The sequence below is a fragment of the Protomyctophum bolini genome (assembly GCF_963924005.1).
Source record: "Protomyctophum bolini genome assembly, chromosome: 2".
NCBI classification, from domain to species: Eukaryota; Metazoa; Chordata; class Actinopteri; order Myctophiformes; family Myctophidae; genus Protomyctophum; species Protomyctophum bolini.
In genome coordinates this window covers 51,676,874-51,695,818 of record NC_137863.1, presented here as the reverse complement: position 1 = coordinate 51,695,818, position 18,945 = coordinate 51,676,874, and the positions used below count along the sequence as shown (strand labels likewise).

Genomic DNA, 18,945 nt, shown 5'->3' with positions numbered 1-18,945 from the left:
AAATACTTGTCAGTTTGCTGTATATTTTTGCATGACACCATTACACAACAAAGTATAAATTAAATACGGCTTAAGTGGTTAATCAGACTAGTTAATTATTATGAATAAATAAATCAGCATAGTTTTGCACTGAGTAAGCAAAGCAAAGCAAAGTTACTATATTTACCCAGGGTAACTGGACTAAGCTTAATAACTTGTTTACAGCCAGGCCCTGCTCATAGAACATTGCATGGTAGAGGTTCAATGCCTTGCTCAAGGGCACTTCAGCGGTGGTAATTTTAACGTGCCGGTCCGGGGATACGAACTAGCGACCTTCCGATATCAAGACCGCTGCTCAAACCGTTCGGCCACCGCTGCCCCTTACTCAGCGTTTCCAAATTTCTTTATGAATCAAAGCGAAATATTTCTATTATAATCAATAGTCGGAGCCCAATTCCATAAAGAAATGTGACGAACGTGTAAGCATATCACAGTTATAATTCATTAATATTTAATATCTTTCTATTTATCTATTGTCTTTTCATATTTCTAGAGTCATATCGGGGACCAGACAATGAGTCATGGAAAATGGGGGCCGTCTTATATTCGGCATATTGACTTGGCTCTCTGTGATTGTGTACATTTTTATTTTGATCTACTATTCGATATGAGGTGACCACCGAAACTGTGGTCACCTCATCACCTAAAACTGGAGTATGAATAGGCCTTCAGTGGAACGCTCGAGGGTCAGAGGAGGACGCGGATATAAGAAGTAACCTTACAGGCAGAAGAGCACAGCGGAGAGTTTTCAGGTCTCGGGTGCAAACCTAGCTCAGTGCTAGGACCCCTCCTCCTCCTCTGTGTTCCCTGGGGGAGCGTAGTAGCCCGCCAGCTGCTTGAAGCGCGGCCCCCAGTCGCCGATGTAGGAGAAATCCTGCTCCGAGGTGGTGGACAGCGTGTGGATGGAGCTGAGCGAGAGCGCCGGCGAGCTGTTGCCCTCGAAGGCGTACGTCTGGAAAGAGTCATACGGCGGGACCGACAGGTCTGCGTCCGCCTGCTCCACCTTCTTGCGGATGTAGCCTTTGAAGACGGTGAAGTCCGCCACCGCCGCTGCCCCGCCTCCTTTTGCGCCGACCCCTCCCGCCCCCGTCCGGCTGGCCGTCTGGACCCACTGGGGCAGCGAGCGTGGGTCCGCCGGCCCAGAGTCGTAGGAGCTGCTCTTGGCCTCGGGGAAGTCGTAGAGGTTCCTCAGGGCACTCATGTCGTACGCCTGCGTGTCCTGCTCGCCTCCGCCCTCGTCGTTGTACTTGATGACGTTGTCGCGCATGTCCTCCTCATCCTCGGACATCCGATGGCCCTTCCTGTGCCGCTTGAGGCTCACGATCAGCAAGACCAGGACTTTGATAGAAAGAGGGAAAGGGTAGAGAGAGGTAGAGAGAAGTGGCCGTGAGACTGAGAGAGACATAAAACTAAAGATTATCATCAGGCGGGTATTGTGATATTAAATCATATGGACAGTGGATGTTTATGTTTATGTTTTTGTTCAGCATTACACACGTTGTTAAATGAGGCGCCCGATATGGGTTGAGGTAAATGCCACAAATCATAGGATGTTGAAAACTGTCATTAAGTGAAATCATGTGACTTGAATGAGGTTCAGGGACTGCATAATACATATATTTGGAATATGAGCTGTCAGGCAAAAGGTTGATGGTAAAAGAGGAAGTGCACTTCATCAAAGTAAATATAAAGACATAACCAACTGAACCCCTGGGATCAAAATGCAGTCAGGTCCTTCAATAAGGTTTCTCACTGGTTTTACTGGAATGTGCAAATTTGTTTAATGTTTTAAATCATGGAGGCCAAAATCACACACGTTCTAATTTGTGTAACTTACTTTGACCCCCTATGAAGACAATTATAGCTTTCTCAAATAATATTTAATTTGCATGAGAATTGATTTTCCACAATCCTAATTGCTTTGCCCAGAATCTTAAGGGATGTCAATCTTTCCGTCAATAATTACTGTAAGTGAGTCCAAAGCACCACAGAGTTAAAGTTTACTGTACATCACTGCCGAGAATCAGAGGACACCAACTACTGTACATATGGATGGAACAATGGCGAGGTCGATAAAGTCTGGATAAAAAAAAATATATAGATGGATCCCTTATTAGACTAATGAGACGAGGAAAACAAAGGCTGCATGCATCTGGATAAATCAATGAAGATTTAATCTCATTTTAATAACTGCCTACATACTGTATACATGTGATTAAGCAGATTTCAATTCACTCAGACGCTCGAGCCACTAACCGCCCCAAACAGAGAGACAGACACGCACGCGCGTGCGCGCTCGCACACACACACACACACACACACACACACACACACCTACAAGCAAGACCCACCGTAGAACAAACAAACCCGTTCCAAATGGATTACGTTGATAATTCCGAGACTTTCGTAAAACATTTACAGCCTTTTATAGCCTACTTTGTCGTACGACGATATCATGCGGCGAAAATGGCCGATCTACACGTTCTCAACGCGTCACCACCACAGCGTGTTGTAACACTGTAGATCAGATATTTTGGCCACGCGACCTACAGTATACTTCAGAGGATATTGGAATTCATCCCATTGCACCGGGCCGGCTTTGACAGCTCAGCTGTGTTGACTGTTGACTGGTGATCGAGACAGAGTCTCTGTGATAGAGAGCTGCTTACTTTGAATCAACAGGGATGTCTCAGTCAGATCAGGGAAACAGAGATAGGGAATAGCGAAACATATTATTTTTATTTTGATAGTTAATTGACCCACAATATGAATACACTGATGTGTTTTGCTTTGTTGGTAACTGCATAATCACAATATTACACTCGAGGGTGTGATTATTGGTTCTTGAGTGATGCTTGCCACATGACCGCCGTGCCAATAATCACGGTAAAGCACACCCTTGAGTGTAATATTACGTAATTCAGATCCTTCCCCAATCCCCTTCAGATCCTTCCCCAATCCCCATCTACAGACAGTTTTACAAATATGTACTTAATCTAATCTAACAACTATAAGATATTTTACGGGTGTCTCCCGGCTTGGCATCAAATCAAATGTTCAGTTACCTTGGAAGTTGGTAGGTGGCTCTTTTTTTGTTTTACCCTTTTTTTCCCCTCCAATTCTGGGTCCTTCCTTTCCACTCACTAAGCACTAAGAGAGTCTGTGACAAGCATATTAATCTATACAAATGACTTGTTGCAGGTCCCAGGAATTGTCTTTATTTGGTGTAAATGACCTGAACAATAACTTACTGAGGGGAAAACGGCACGCTCCGAAGAGCGGCGTCCGGGCGAAGAGGAAAAACTCACTGAAAAGCGTCTGGGGGCTTTTTATGCAATATCTCTGACTGATAATGTACAATCACACTCCACTTACATTGTTTGGTGCGGTCCGTCGGGATGCCAGCATCTCAGCTCATTGTGTTTATTCTCCTCTATAAATGGGAGTTAATTGCCACGGGGTCCAGGAAGCAGTCACAGCTACGTGATAGGCTCTGGAGCGTGCCGCCATGTGGTGCCAAGCATTCGCTCAGACAATTACTCTCAATTCTCACTGATGAGGAGAGTAATGGGAGGTGGGGACCTTGACACTGCAAACTGTTTCGTACATACAGATCAGCTGCTTCCTGTAAATGCAGGACATGTAATTTCCATCATCCATCGCACTGCGGGTGGCGGTAATGTGCTTTTGTTTGGGGATAGTTATAATTGTTTGTTTTACTATACCGCATGCTATTGGCAGGATTGGTAAAGGCAAGATATTTTAAGGTCAGGCTGTAGCTTACGCCATTAATCAAAGTGGATTGTGTAAAACAACGGCATCAATAACTTACAGTCTGACATTCACTTTTGACTTAAATCTTGCCAGTGTGCGTGAGTCAGACTCATACATCACTGTATCCGTTATGCACACCACAAATGCTACTGCTGCCACGGGTTTGCGTACAGTATCTAGCTACAGGTTAGCATGTCCGAGGCAATGTACAAGTGCATAGCTACATGCTCTACCTCTGTAGGAACCATAATGTACAATGTATACATCCATTACCTCCACACACAATGGCCCCGGCCCCCCTTGTGTACAGGTATTTCGATAAGCGTTCCTGACAAGACGGCTCATTTCCCCTTGGGCCACGCTGGCTGAGCGAGCCCAGGAGTTCATCACGGCAGATGGCTGGTAATTGGAACGGATGTGTGCAGATGCCGCAGCGCAGTGGAATGGATTCATCACATCGGGCCCCATTAAATTAACTGATAGAGGGACTGTTTGCTTGTAGGGTAATTAGGCAGAAATGTGTTTTCATTGTTCTCATCATCCAACAATTGATGTAATAGGGGTGGTCCGGCCTCGGGAGAAGGAGCCCGCTCTCTGCTTGGGCTAGGACCTAGCCGCTAGTGGTTAATGGCTGTGTGCTTCTGTGGGTTGCTTCTGTGGGCTGCTCCCTTAGTCCTTCACTACTATGCAGTTAAGCACTTATTTATTCACATATTTTACATACAATTTAGATATATATATTTTAAATTGTTTCGCCCCAAATTTTGGACTCCAGGGATAAATGTGTTAAGGGCGGAAAGATGCTTAGTTTTGTGTCTGTATGTGTTCATTGGAAGTGTGTGTATTGTGAAAGAACAGGACAAAGCTTATCCATCTGTGTGTACATTACTAGTATGTTGTCATGCTTTTAGAGGGAGCAGCAAAGTATTGGCTAATGTGATTGCTGTAGCTTTCACATGGCGGCTCACTCCAGTCCAGCTACTCTATTAATACCAGCGAACAACTGTTGGAACACTGCTGTCCATTTTCATCCCCCTGAGCCCAGCACTTAATTGCAGCTCCTACAATCTACTGTCCACACAGTGGACAGTCAGGCAGCATCCAGGTGCTTCCACTCAATCTGTGCCTCCAGTCGTGAGGGAGTAATTTCTATACCACTCAACAGCACTCAGTTGAATCTGTGGTGCAAGTGCTACAGTTAAAGGACCACTTCACCACTTTTCAACTTTCAACTTCTTCCTATAATTGGTCCTAACTAATGTTCATGATAAAATACCACAATCTTTTCCTACTCATGCAGTCTGTGTCTCATAGGAAGGCTGTGGGCAGTTCAGATGGTGAATCCAAGATAATAGATTTTGGGGGGATGAACTTGAGCTTCTTGGCAAGTTTAGACGCTTACATTAAGTTTGTTTGTATAAGTTCCAGAGCAACAAACCTTGGCGCTTTACCAACAACAAATATATATAACCTCTGGAGGCCAGAGGTTATACAGTATGCACCATACAGTATGCAGCATTTCTAGGCTTTTAGAAACTTGATGAATAAATCATGCTCCTTCTTTCGACGTCGCCACACCGGAATATGTCTTGGCTAATGGGAAACACGGCTTTAACGCGCCTCATTACAGAGGCTGTTTGAAAGCAAGAAAGCAAAGCAAAACAAGCAACCCGTTATTCAAAGTTGAAGCGAACCCTGTGTCACGCCATCCATCATTCACAGCCCACATAATGTAAAACATTATGTAAAGTGTTGCGCGCCAGGGAGACAAAACATCTTGATTCTTTATCTGTGGCTCAGAAGAGCAGGATGAGGAGAGTGAGAGAGCCGGCTCATCAAACTTTCAGTGGTGACAATGCTAACCCTCTCAGGCCCTCCTCTTCCTCTGAGAGAGAGAGAGAGAGAGAGAGAGAGAGAGAGAATGTATGAGTATGTGCGGTGCGTGGGTGTGTGTGTGTGCGTGTGTGTGTGCTCGCACATTTTGTGTTTGAGTGTAATATATAGCATAATGTGTTAGTTTGTGTTTGTGTATCGTGTGTGCACGTTGGGGTGTGTGTTTGACGCGTGTATGCATGCGTATGTGTATGTGTAGGGCTCGCGTTCACGTACAACTTTGTAACAGAGAAAGTTAGATAAGGCTTGTCTATTTAAAGCCTTCTGTTCCAGAGGGATACAGTGCTGAGGCAGCTCTTTTTGCCTGTTTGCAGCCCCCTCTCCCCCCTCTTCCATCCCATCTCCAGTGTGCATGGCACAGAACAAAGTGACTTGACATCATGGATAAAGCGAGGCGGCATCGGCTGTACGTCGTACATGCAGAAGAAGCTGTCCCTTCGTAAAAAATAGCACAGACAAAATGTCCGATGTGAGTCACCCGTGAAGGAATGTTGAAAGATGTATCCCCTTTCATGTATTTTTGTCCCTTGTTTTTCTGCTGCTGTGCGTGTGTGTGATTTCAATGCTGAAATATAGATAACTTCAAAAAAGTGGCTGTTAAAGTATGCTTGGTTGCATGAATTTCTGAGTGGAGTGAACCTTTTTTACAGTACTTTCTTCATACACAGCAAGTCCATTTGGTTAAATGTATACACTGAGTTAGAGCACATTAGCACTTTCACTGTTTTCACTGTTTACTGTCATATTTACAGAATTGTGGGAGTGATCTTTGTTGATCCCATGGAGCTTCACCGATGGCTGATGGCTGTGGTTCTTCACAATGAGCGCTCAGGGGTAGCTGTTAGGGGTTAATTGCCTTGCTCAGGGACACTTTGACACGTAGACACGGGCTCGCCGGGAGGCGAACCGATGACTTTATGATTACCACTAAGCTACGGTCGCCCCTAGAAACCATTTATTTCCACTTTAGAGCACCTTTCTGACGGGAAATGTGATGGACGTGCTGTTGTTGAAGGTGTGTCCGTGATGAAGAGGAACCCCCCGTGCCCCTTCATCATACTTATGATGAACACTTACCGATAAGGATGAGCATGCAGACCAGCAGCGCTATGAGAGCTCCGGGGCTGAGAGCAGCACTCATCACGTAGGCTGTAGCGTTGCAGGATTGGATGGCTCCATCTGTAGTGCAAAGAGAGAGAGAGAGAAAAAGAAGCACTCCATTTGTATTCAAAAAGCGGCCCTTGAATCTCACTAATGCACCACCATCTACCGCTGTGTTTTACCACGTTTTTTGTTTTTACATTGCCAGTGTAAACTCAATCATACCCCAATGTAGGTAGTATAATACCCATATAAACATGACTGATAATCCCAATCAAGGTCAGATCTTAATCACAGTAAGCAAGCTAGAGACACTGTTCTGCCCTTACTATACGTTGGTGTACATTGTGTATGGCTTGGCAGACAGCTAACAAGGTTCCCAATAAAGCTCCAAAGGCAGTGACTTAGTTTGGGTTCTTTAGTGAAGAATACATTGTAAAACTGCAATACAGAAAAAATAGAAACACAACATTGGTGTCATATAGCCTACTGTAAAATAATAAACCAAACATAGTTATTGTATGCATCATACAAGATTACAAAAAGAACATGTAAATTGCTTTAAGAGCCAAGAAGTTTAACAAAAAAAACACAAACTTGCAGACTTATCCTGTCCAAGGCCTGAAAGAAAGGGTTAACTCAACATGTAGTGAGTGAGCTCTTGACAGTGTGCTGGCTTGAACTGAACTGACTCTGACCAAACTAATCACCTCATAACTACCCTTGTGAAGCTACCAGGTGAGGATAATTACTAATTAAGCAAAAGAACATTGGTCTCCATTACACATAGGGCCTACTAGGTGAAAGGTGAACTACCTAGAAAAGTAAACAGCACAGACACAGTTGTACAGTGCATTACTCACACCATTATGCCAATTGGCAATGGAACTGTCATGAAACTTATAGTGATCCAGGAAAATAATTAACTTTTGGATTGAAAAGGTCAAACGCAAAGGTCACATTGAACGTAAAGGTAAACATTGAGGACAGATGCGGAGATCTCACAATTGTATAGGATTAGTTAGAGGATGTATGCACTCGACTGCAAGACTGCAAGTGCAATGGCTTTAGTTTCAGCATGTAAACTCCATAATCAGATTTTGTCAGATTTTTTGTTTGTTTGTTTGTTTGTTGTATTTAAAACATCACTGGACACAGAACGAGAACAGCATCATATTCAGGAAAGAATATACATAAAAAATCCACTGTACACGTATAGTAGAATCTCGATCACCAATGGATTATGCTGTAAACTTAAGCATTCAGGAATATAATATTAGTAGTTAGTTGCAATTACACACCACAGGTATAAGCACTTTAAATTACTTATTGGTGTAGTGTAAACCAATGATTTACTGTCATTTGAGTGTTATGTGTTCACATGTAAGAGATGCAGTTAAGACTTAACTGACTTGACTTAGTCCTCTTTGCCCCCTTGGGAGCATAGGGCATCCACCATGGATCTGCACGTCACTCGAGATGAGAGCCAACTCGATGCCGTAAGGGTTGGTCAAAACATAGCCGACCCATAAACTCACGATGCATAATGCGTCGCGACGTGTTGTGAACTTTTAGATAAGCTATTTCTGGTGCATGACACTCAGCAGAAGAACGTAACTTAGTATAAATGGCGGTTAACTCACCGCGGTCGCAGCCACATATGCGAATGGTCAGCGTGCCTGTGGAGCTGAGGGAGGGAGGCCCACTGTCCACCACCAGTATGGGCAGGAAGTAGACGTTCTGCTCATGGCGGTTGAAACCTGAACGCTTGGTGCGGATACCAGCCGTGTTGTCTGGCATGGTGGGGGCGGAGGAAAGGTGACAAATAGATGGGAAGAGAGAGAGAGAGAGAGAGATCAGAACTGCAGCCTCACGCCCAATCTTCCGCCGTAGTCTGAAAACCCACCTCTTCATACTCCATCATGGCCCGTAGCACTTGCCCTAGCCCCGGCGACCTTACAGGCATATGCAAAAGCTCGATTTATGTAACTTAGATAGCATTTCATACAGACTTATAGCATTTTATGTAGACGGTACTAGAATAGCATTTCATGTGCATACGCATAACCTGGGCCCTGTTAACGATTCCCCGTTCATTTTCCTCATAGACTTTTCAAAAAGTATTTATTTAAAGACCTTTTAAGCCAACTCGAGTTGTGACAAATCATGACAACAAACACAATTTTTTGGGCCGAACTAAAAAAAAGCGGCAGGTTACAACACTTTTTTTGTTGTTTTTCTTCTTTGTAATTATTTGTGTCGTCCAAAATATTGTGTTTGTTGTCATGATTTGTCACAACTCGAGTTGGCTTTGTCTGCGGTGTAACCTTTTTGAAATGTCTATGGGAAAAATAGCCAACTCGGAAAAAAAATGGGAATCATTTCCTGGGCCTGGCGTCGTCATGGTAGGGGGCGGGACTGCAGTGCTCTATATAGTAGTACTATAGTATTATTTTTTTTATTTTTTTTGCAACTGAGTAGCTGGAAAATGGAAATGAAGAGTTTACATACATAGTACACATAGTACATGCATAAACTTTCCTTAATGAATATATCTGGTTTCAGTATTCATTTATGATATATTTTCTCTAATGTTTCTCTCATTTTTGTAGTGGGGGTGGGAAGGGGGGCCGGGGGTGCGAGACATGGCCAAAGCATTTCCGCTTCGGGTGACTTGTAAAAATACGGCAGCCAAATTAGCTTTAGCCGATTTAGCTTGTGTTTCATTTTGGGGTGAATTTTGGGGTCTTCAGAGAAAAACATCTGGCTGCATGGCTGAATCAAATCTGCATGACTGAATCAAATCCAACAGTAAATCAGTTCAAGGTATTGTATAATTGGGTCCCTGATTGGACGAGAGGATGTTGTGTTTGCTGTGTGATAATAAATAGATATATTTTTGTAGTCCTTGTCATCGCTGGAGCGGAATAGTTTTTGTTTTGTTCACTGCACGGCAACTCGAATAAACAAACATGAACAGGACAAAAACGGGGGATGAGTGGATGACAAACCCCAGAGATAATCCAACAATATAAGCAGTTCAAGGACCACTCCATTTGGGGGGAGCTGCCTGGCACAGCCTACGTAGGCATTGTCACACTCAGGGTTGAATTATTCCAACAGCAAAGTGAACTGGCTGCGTGGTGTTAACATCCACCGGGTAATCAAAAATACAAGAGGAAGCGTCACTGTTTGAAATTAAACTTCAGCAGTGTGTGTGTGTGCATACGCACCCTCCCCATAGACAAATGTAATTCAGCATATACGGGAGGAGGATTTAGAGGATAATAGTCAGAGCAGCTTCTGTGGATATACTCGGATAAGGGATACAAAGCAATCCATCTCCCGGAACATATATCACTGTCATTCTTGCCATCCACAAGCACTTCTCTGGCACGTGTGGTGTTACCGTTTATGCAGGGGAACTTGTGCTGAGTGCAACTCCCATGACGTTGTCCTTTTGACTTTTACACAGTGGTCTCGTCCATCAGTCTCTCTATCTGTCTCAGACGAGACTCCCTCTTGTCTTACACTTCATTGACACTACATGATCCGAGGATGTCGCTCGCTGAAAATAGCTGATCTGCAAGCTCACAGCGTGTCGCAACACTGTCATTTGACAAAGCATAAATTAGGCTTAAGACGGACTATAGGTCAGATTCAGGCATTTTGGCTTTCCAGCGACTCCACTAAACTTAGCCTTAGTCAACACACAAACAAGTTTGATTTAAACAGTTTTGGACTAAAAAGATCAATAATGGAAAAGAAAATATCTCCTTTAAATCATGCATTTAAAGCATCCTTTTAAAGGAAGAGTAAAGATCCCCACACACCGAGCGTGTTTTTCGGATTTTTAGCGGCGTTTCTCCATCGGTTTTCCGAAAAACGCGTCCAGTGTGCAACCACCTCTAGTGATATGTTTTTTTTTGTTGGTTAAAACCAGGGGGGAAGTCAGACGGATATTTTGTGAAGCCACTAAGGAAATGAAAGTTCATATAATGGCCTGTTGTGGCGCTGTCATTGGGCTCAAAAAAACCCATAGCCCCATAGAAGTCCATGTATTTGGGCCCAACTTCACCTAGACTGTATTACCTTAATAAACATGGTCATGAAAACTTTTTGCTTCCAGTCACTAGTTTAAAGTCTCATTTCTAATGTCATAATATTCTTTTTGGAAAATTATGGTCCCATTTATTAAAATGACCATAAAGTCGCGCATGTTCTGAGGGGCGTGGCTACCGTTACAGTCTATGAACGGGATCCCCCACCCACTCGAGTCAAAATAAAAACCAACGAAGAAGAAGGGGGAAGTCCCGCCTCGTTGTCTGGGCCAGCCAATGGGCCAGCTGGCCTGAACTGGGCCAAAACGGATCTAGAAAGATGGCGACTTCCATTGCAAGGACTGACAGGCTTCATTTTACGTTCACGTTAGACCCGCGGAACGCTTTGTCCATATTTTTTACAGTCTATGGTTAAAACAAGTTTTTTGTTAAAAGGTTAAATCACTATATTCTGATAGTAATCATTACTATCAGAATTTCAGCCAAATTTCAGCCAATCAGGAGAGAGCAGCTATTTATGAGCTTAATTTTTCATAATGGTCCAGTTCCAAATTTGTCTGCTCAGCACTTACAATTCCACTTGTTTAATCTGTATCCTGACTGCATACTCTACCCTGATTAGATAAAATTGGTATCCCGGTTTCAGTTTCGGTTTCTGAAAATGCATTTTCTGTTTAATAAAAAAGCTGGAGAGACATGGAGACTCCTGTTACACTGTATACAGCAATGAGTACTATTACAATATAGAGCTTTTTAACGCTCATGTTAATCAAAGAAAATCACTTCCATTTCAAGGGTGAAACGTCACATTGTCAAGATAATTGAATTGACATTATGTTTGTCACGGGTTTCTCTGTAAAAGGTGAGAAACATTGCTGTTGCCGGGAGACACAACAAACACAATCCAAACAATTGCCAACATGGGGAGGTCTTTAACTTTTTTGTCCCCGTATGTCAAGGCACGGAGACATGGATGTGATGTGAGGCTGTGATAGGGAGAACACGACAGTGACAGATTGAGTGTGACAGGTTGACAAATGTAGAGAAGACACTGGAGTGGAAAATAGGGAGGTGGGAGGATAAAGGTCTGTGCTGCGCTCTGCCTGTCTCTGTGAAGATATACTGTACATACAGTATACAGTACATGCAGTATGCCGTATGTTGTAGGGAGAGAGAGGGAGGGAGAGAGTTAACCCTAACTCAAATTAAAGGTGAATTCCGCATTAAGGGTTTTCTTACCTTAATCTGATTTTATTACAGTACATCCAATAACAGATGGTGAAAAGTTACACGACAACATCGAGAGCACAGCGCAGCTCTGAACGTGCACGCTGGGTCTTAAAAAAAAGCCCAAACCACACTAGTAGCCTGGACTGTTTGGGACTAAACAGTTTTAAAGGTCAACCACACTAATGCAACTCATTGCAACTCAATGAGTTGCATTGGTGTGGATGGCTCAAATATATATCTTTTTTTTCTACACATGTCTTTCATAATGACACACAGTCACACACAACACACACACTCGCGCACACACTTCCAGCGATGTGTCATTCCAAGAGAGAGACAGAGACAGAGAGAGAGAGAGAGAGAGAGAGAGAGAGAGAGAGACAGACAAAGAGACAGTGAGAGAGAGAGAGAGAGAGAGAGACAGGGACACAGACAAAGAGATACAGAGAGAGAGTGAGAGAGAGATGGAGACTTTGTGTGTGTGTGTGTGTGTGTGTGTGTGTGTGTGTGTGTGTGTGCCTGCCTGCCTGCCTACGTGCGTGCGTGCGTACATGTGTGCATGCGTACACATGTGCCTGTCCGAGTGTCTGTGTGTCTGTATGGTGTTTGCTTTGCGAGTGAGCATTTTGTCCATGCACTCTTGGGCTTTCAGCACAATTGTGCAGATACACGTGCATGCAGGAGAGCGAGGAGCCAAAGCAGCCTCCGCATGGTGACATTTCCTTCGCCATGCAGGTCCACTCCCCTGACATTCTCCCGCTGTCACATCAATCTTGATTTAGCCGTGCGTCACATTCACTATAGGTACACATCTCCAAGCAGGCGTCCGCAAACATCCAATCCAACTTGGCTCTAAAGGCACAATGTTTTTTTAAACAGTACACAGAGGCGGCCAGGCAGGCAAAGTTTATGTCCAAATAAAGTTGCAGCAGTATGAGGAACCTTTTGAAGCCTTGCATTATGCAGTTGCATCAAAAACAGCCCGGGTTAGGGTTACAGAAAACAAAACAAAAAAACATGTTTAATTCCTTATTACATTTGAGGCAATTATGAAAGTATTATTAAAGTAGGGAGTAGGCTATAATAGTGTATTGAATTTGTAGAAAACAAAATATTTGCCCTACATAATCTTTAATCATTAATTATTGTATAGTACGATTCATATACAATTCTCAGGGAATACATTTACAGATAATCACGTCGATTGAATATGTTAAATTTTTCCCCCCCAAAGAGTGTTATAGTCTAGAGCTGAACAGTAACAGTTGAATGTTATTTAAAATGTTTGTCTTTAACTATGTGGAGTAGAGGGCTGCAACGAGACCGGGAGCCCGCGGCGCCCGTGGGATCCAACGTAAATGTTGGCGGCGCGGGCGGCATTAAAATGCCTGCGGGCGGGCACGGGCGGTCAAGATAAAACCAGCGAGCCCCCGCGAATCCCAAATCCTCCTGCAATTAAAGCTTATATATAGCCTACAATTTAGCAAAATATGAATGTCTGACGAGAACGTATAATTTCCATGCGCTGGACAAGCACCGTGGAGTCAGTCTCACTCCAACATCATGCAGGCACGTTCCCTGCATGATCATTAGTTCAGTCAGACAACTCACGAATAGATTAAACAATATTTATTGCAGCATGAGTAATGAGTGTGCATATGATATTTGACTTGGCGTTCGGCTCTGCTGGATTTCTCCCTGCTCGGCATGATTAGCAACAACATAAAACATAAGAGCAGGGAGATAGATATACAATAACCCCCCCCCATGGGGAGCATACAGTAGATAGCAGAGCCCACCGGTGGTGCTGGGGTGGTGGTGGGAGAAAACATCACATACAACCGGGAACCATGAGCAGAGGAAGGCAGGAAGAGCATGGAGTCTAGTGAGCTTAAGTAGCCTGCCCAATTAGTCAGCTGACTGCCGCATCGGCGAATTACGTGTGAGACTTGCACACACGTATACTCCCACATAGTAAAGCAGCATGTTAACCCCTTGAGCATAGTAAGGGCCTTTGAGCATGGCAAGAACCTCCCTTGAGTTTGACTGACTGAACTGACTCCGCGAGCTGCGTTTGATTAGGCAACTCACTCTGTGAGAAGTGAAATGTGTGGAGTCTCCAGAACGGACATTTTTGCTTCTGAACCCGTTGTTGCTTTTCCCTGTGTGTCACTCACGATGATTTGGCTTTTAACACGCAGTCTCTCTCTCTCTCTCTCTCTCTCTCTCTCTCCAGCATGCATGTGCGCACTGCTGCGCAATGTCTGTGACCGTGAGACTGTGACACAATAATAATATATATAGCATAATAGGCCTAATATAACACTTTTCCTCTATCTGTGACTGTGATCAGCTCCTCACACACACATAACTCCTCTCTCGTGCATGCACGCCTGCTCAATCTCAGCAACTGTTTGGGTAAATGTCTTTTTTTTCTCCCCGATCCCAATGGAAATATTGCTTAGCAGGACGTACCGATGCGGGGGTCCGCGTCAATATGCCGACGGTCCATTGGTCCGATCGACAACCTACCTCAAACCCTCACCCTAACCCTAACCTCCCCCGGGGCAGACACCTAAACCTAACCACCCACCCTCTCCCGACCCCCAGCGCACCTCGGACCAATGCTCCTTCGGAGCAATGGTCCGTCGGATCATAGGGTGCTTCCCCCGATGCGGGATGGTGCTGGACTAAATGGGACTTACTTTGTGGGCGGGAGCGGCGGACAGGAGGTCACCTTGGGCGGTCAAAAATTAAATCATTGCGGGCGCGGGCGGGATTGGTCTGAAATTCAATGAGAGCGGGCGGGAACGGATTCAATGAATCACTCCCGCGCAGGGCTCTAATGTAGAGTACCGAGTATGCAACGATTGGGAATTTACTGCAACAGGGCCGGGTAAATGGTTACTAAGAATTTTTAGTGGTCTTTAAATACTTCCCTGTGATTATGTAAACTTTCTGAAACACCAAAATTCTGCACAGCAACCATATACGCCATGTTAGGCTACTACTTGCCAAGAAAAAAATATTCACAAACGCTATATTTGGCTCAATAGTTTCCCCTTTAGGTATTCACTTGACCTTTGACTTTAACTCTCGTCTTGTATACAGTAGTTCCCTGGGAGCTAAATGGTGGTAAGTTAGTGCAACTCCATGTTAACCCATATTCCTCTACAGTCAGTATGACCTTATGGTGAAATGTCAGTGAAATAAAACAGTGCTTACCATTATGTAGTGTATAGTCGGCTACTGTGTACTGTTCAGTTGCTCTTATTTTACATTTTACTGCTGCCTGCTCTTACAGTTGCATAGGTCTGTTGCTGGTTTCATGCCAGTGGCGAATCGATCACCATGCCCAACCTCATTCCACGTCTCTGCCAGTGACATTTGCCCTCTCACCTTTGACATCCCAGAGAGTGAAGTGTCGATTGCTGGAGGCTTCGGGGGCCAGGGTGAAATAGAAGCGATGTCCAGACTGGGGTTCATCTCTGTCCACCACGCTGATGGTGTGGATTACCTGGGGAGTGAGAGATGGAACACATAGAGAAGAGAAGAAGTGTCAGTAAGACACAGGTTTACCCCCCTGGCGCCTGATGGAGGGGAAAGGAACTGGTCGGAATAATGTGCTCCTTCCACGCTTCTACGTCCGGCCCGGGAAACTCTCCCCTGTCAGGTGAAAAGATGCAGCTCATGCATAGATGGAAGCATGAGGTCAGTCCGCTGCCCTCCCCAGGTTGGCAGAGGAAGTGTAGCGCCCAGGATTACATTATTGACACTGGGTGGAAAAATGGGTTGCAAAATTGTGGGTAAAAATAAATAAAAAAGTAAGACACTGGTTGCCACTGGGGGGCAGTTGTAGACTATTATTTTCTGCACACTATAATATATTCACAAACACTATTTGGCTATTTGTATTATTATTGTCTCCACCAGGCCGAAGGCATGGGGGGGAGAGTATGTTTTGCACTCCGTGCGTGTGTCCTTCCGTCCTTCTGTCTGTCCGTCCTTCCGTCCGTCCGTTACCAGCTAATCTCCGGCACCGTTGGCCCGATCCATGCCAAACTTTGCACACACACTCCCTGGATGCCAACGACGAACCTCTGCCCCAAATTTTCCTCAACGGCCTGTTATAGCGCCACCATGAGGCCCATTTAGGCAAAACACATTTCTGTACATTACTCGTACACATTTTATCCATACATCACACAATTCAGTATACACTATCTACATAGTCATGTGATCAACACGGAACGGCACCATTTCCCATCTTCCATCCTGATTGGCTAAGATTGGCTTCAAAAAAGCTCACACGAATGGTCCGTTTAAAAAATATGCCACAAATCACAAACACATTGTGCAATTTCCGTGACATTATACACGCACATTTACACTAGGCCGAGGACGACATGCCACAAATGTTTTCCCCAAATCAGCCTCACGGTGGCGCTATAACAGGCCAATTCCTGTTTTTAGCTTTAACTGCATCGATCTGTATACAACTTATGTATGCGCACTCCCTAGAGGCCATGGAAAAACATTGTCCCTGCATCCCTCCACATCTGCCAGTTATAGCGCCACCATGAGGCCGATTTCTGTAAAACACATTGCTTATGTTAGTCGCACAGATTTCATCCAAATCTCACGCAAATCGGTCCACATGATCTCTGTAGTCATGTGATCAAGACGACTCTGTTGGATTTCTCAGATTCTACACTGATCCGATATATAATTTTCCATCCTAATTGGCTAACATTGGCTTTCAACGTTTGCAGGATTCGCCCGTTTTGAACAGAAAGCCTCAAATCATCCAATTACCATCCAAGGCAAGAAGAAATGGCACCCTTTTCACATTGGCCTATTATAGCGCCACCAGGAGGCCATAACCTGACCTGCCCTGGTGGAGACCTGTGCAGATGGGCACTTTATCTAGTTACTATATATTTTTTACCCGGCCATTTCACACTGGCTATTTTGTGGTCCTTGGAATGGAAAACTTGATAATAATATACAGTGCAACATAAATTAATACTTTAAAAAGAAAGACTCAACTTGAAAGTTTACAGTATGATTTATTAATATTTGTATAGTAAGAGGTTTTTGTCTGTCCTACAGTATATGGCTCTGACCCTTGTACTCCTAATAACTTTTTTTAATTGTCTCCACTAGGCCGAAGGCATGGGGAGAGAGTATGTTTTGCACTTGCATGATTTTGCACACACGTCTATGTGTCCGTCCGTCCGTCCGTCCGTGTGTGTGTGTGTGTGTGTCCGTCCGTCTGTCCGTCTGTTACCAGCTAATCTCCGGCACCGTTAACCCTCAAATCATCCAATTGCCATTCAAGGCGTAATAAGAAATTGCACCCTTTTCACATTGGCCTATTATAGCGCCACCAGGAGGGCACAACCTGACCTGCCCTGGTGGAGACCTGTGCCCCGAGGGGCACGTTATCTAGTTGACACCCATTCTATGGTCACACTTAAGTTAAGGTTAATTTATACAATGTTGTTTCTTCCTGGAAAAATTATTGAAAATAGAGTATAAATTAGGCTTGGCTAACCGTATAAAATAGCCTACAGTGTTATGTAAAAAAAATTCCATGGTTGATGTACTGTGTCCTCATTCACTCTGTTTTTGCAGCCTCCCTTTGTGAATTTTACCTCTATTATGTGTTTGGCTTTACATGCTGCTTCCATATTGAGTTCTGCTTTTTACCCTCCAGCAGACATTCACTGGGAATATAATAATAACTACTAGCTGTTGTGGGCTGACAAGACTATTCCATTTCCAAATTAAGTCTAAATTACTTGAGGCCTAACCAGCAGATTCCTTTTTTTTAATATATATTTTTTTATCCCACGATTTTGTAACCCATTTTTCACCCCTGTGTCAATCGTCTAATGTGATCCTGGGCTCTACACACCCTCCACCAACCTAGTCCCCATATATGGGGGACAAGGGGAGAGCAACGGACTTGAACTCATGCTTCCTTCATGCCTGAGTGTCCAAGTTGCTCCTTTACACCTGACAGGGGGGCAGATTCCAACATTAACTATCTCTCTCTCTAACCTCTCACCGCCCCTCTCCTACCAACTTGAACTTGCAGCCATTTGAACTCTACTACACTAGTGAAGAAAATATATTAAATTAATGTTAAATTAAATAAAAGATAAGGTTACACTTTCCACTTCAAGCACCGTCTCGATCTGATTGCACTGGCTATACCAGCGTGCTACCCGTGCGCTTGTCACATTCATAAACGTTGGGAGCAGCTGTCTAGGAACTGAAAGGTCCTGTTTCAATCCTGACGTCATGAAAAAGAGTCCTTGTGCAAGACACCAAACCCCTTACCGCTCCCGATGAACAGATCAGTGCCTTGCATGGTTGCCTCGGACATTGCTTTGTGAATGGGTGCAGAGACGAAAATGTATTTATAATCGTCATGGGGGCCCGCTAAATTGTGCCAACGGGCGCGGCACGACCTGGTGCGGTACAAACGGGACGAACCGAGGCAAATATATATATCCAGGTCTAAGGGCCGATTCATACTCCTATTTTACCGGTTTAGTGCCCCCCCCCCGAACCTCAAATGACGTCACATTTTAGGCTCTACAGCTGCCGAACCGACTTTTATTCGGCTCTAAAATAGGAGTATGAATCGGCCCTATAATTCCTCATGGGGGTTGGAGCCCCGCCGCCCCCACAGAGTCTACGTCACTGAATGGGTGAATGTTATGCATAGCTGGTTCACGCATTTAGCATTTAAAGCAACAACAGTGACCTGTGCTTGAAGTCGGACACAAAGGAAAATATCCAGTAGGAGGAACTGCTGGGGCAAACAAATGGCAAG

General features: G+C 44.3%; 1 protein-coding gene across 1 annotated transcript in view; it reads right to left on the bottom strand.

The window, feature by feature from the left end:
- Nucleotides 1-817: 817 nt before the first annotated feature.
- Nucleotides 818-18,945, bottom strand: part of LOC308325059 (cadherin-22-like) — a gene marked incomplete at both ends in the record, with an annotated part of 124,648 nt that continues 106,520 nt past the window's right edge. The window contains 4 exons of the mRNA XM_080777453.1: nucleotides 818-1,377; nucleotides 6,784-6,885; nucleotides 8,451-8,600; nucleotides 15,498-15,615. Coding sequence (XP_080633579.1) covers nucleotides 818-1,377; nucleotides 6,784-6,885; nucleotides 8,451-8,600; nucleotides 15,498-15,615 — 930 coding nt within the window. The remainder of the gene's footprint in view (nucleotides 1,378-6,783; nucleotides 6,886-8,450; nucleotides 8,601-15,497; nucleotides 15,616-18,945) is intronic.